At 58.1% G+C, this 360-nt stretch overlaps 1 protein-coding gene across 1 annotated transcript in view; it reads left to right on the forward strand.

Annotated features, from left to right (window-relative positions):
• Positions 1-360, forward strand: part of LOC119592881 (protein turtle homolog B-like) — a gene marked incomplete at its 3' end in the record, with an annotated part of 32,862 nt that overhangs the window by 29,911 nt on the left and 2,591 nt on the right. The window contains 1 exon segment of the mRNA XM_037941775.1: positions 5-150. Within this exon segment, the coding sequence (XP_037797703.1) occupies positions 5-150 (146 nt within the window).

Genomic DNA, 360 nt, shown 5'->3' on the forward strand with positions numbered 1-360 from the left:
TGAGGGACACGGTGGTGAGCGGCCAGGACGACGGCGGGGGGGCGTGCCAGGCCAAGACGACGGCGACGGGGGCGGTCAAGGAGTTCCCCCCGCCCCCCGCCTCCCCCAGGGACGCCGACGAGAAGAACCCGGACGTCATCCCTCTGTCAGGTGAGTGGCGGCGGCGTCGCCTCCTCGCGTGAGCTCGGCCTGCGCCCACATCCGCTCCTTTTGCCGTCCTTTCCAAAAAACAGTCTATTAAAGCCGCTACTTGGATCATGTCCCCAATATCTTTGATGTCTGCGATGTCACTGACCTGAATCTCGTAAATATCTTCTTTATATTGCTGAAACGCATTAAGATTAAACATATCACGTAAAT

The sequence above is a fragment of the Penaeus monodon genome, chromosome 31 (assembly GCF_015228065.2).
Source record: "Penaeus monodon isolate SGIC_2016 chromosome 31, NSTDA_Pmon_1, whole genome shotgun sequence".
NCBI lineage: Eukaryota > Metazoa > Arthropoda > Malacostraca > Decapoda > Penaeidae > Penaeus > Penaeus monodon.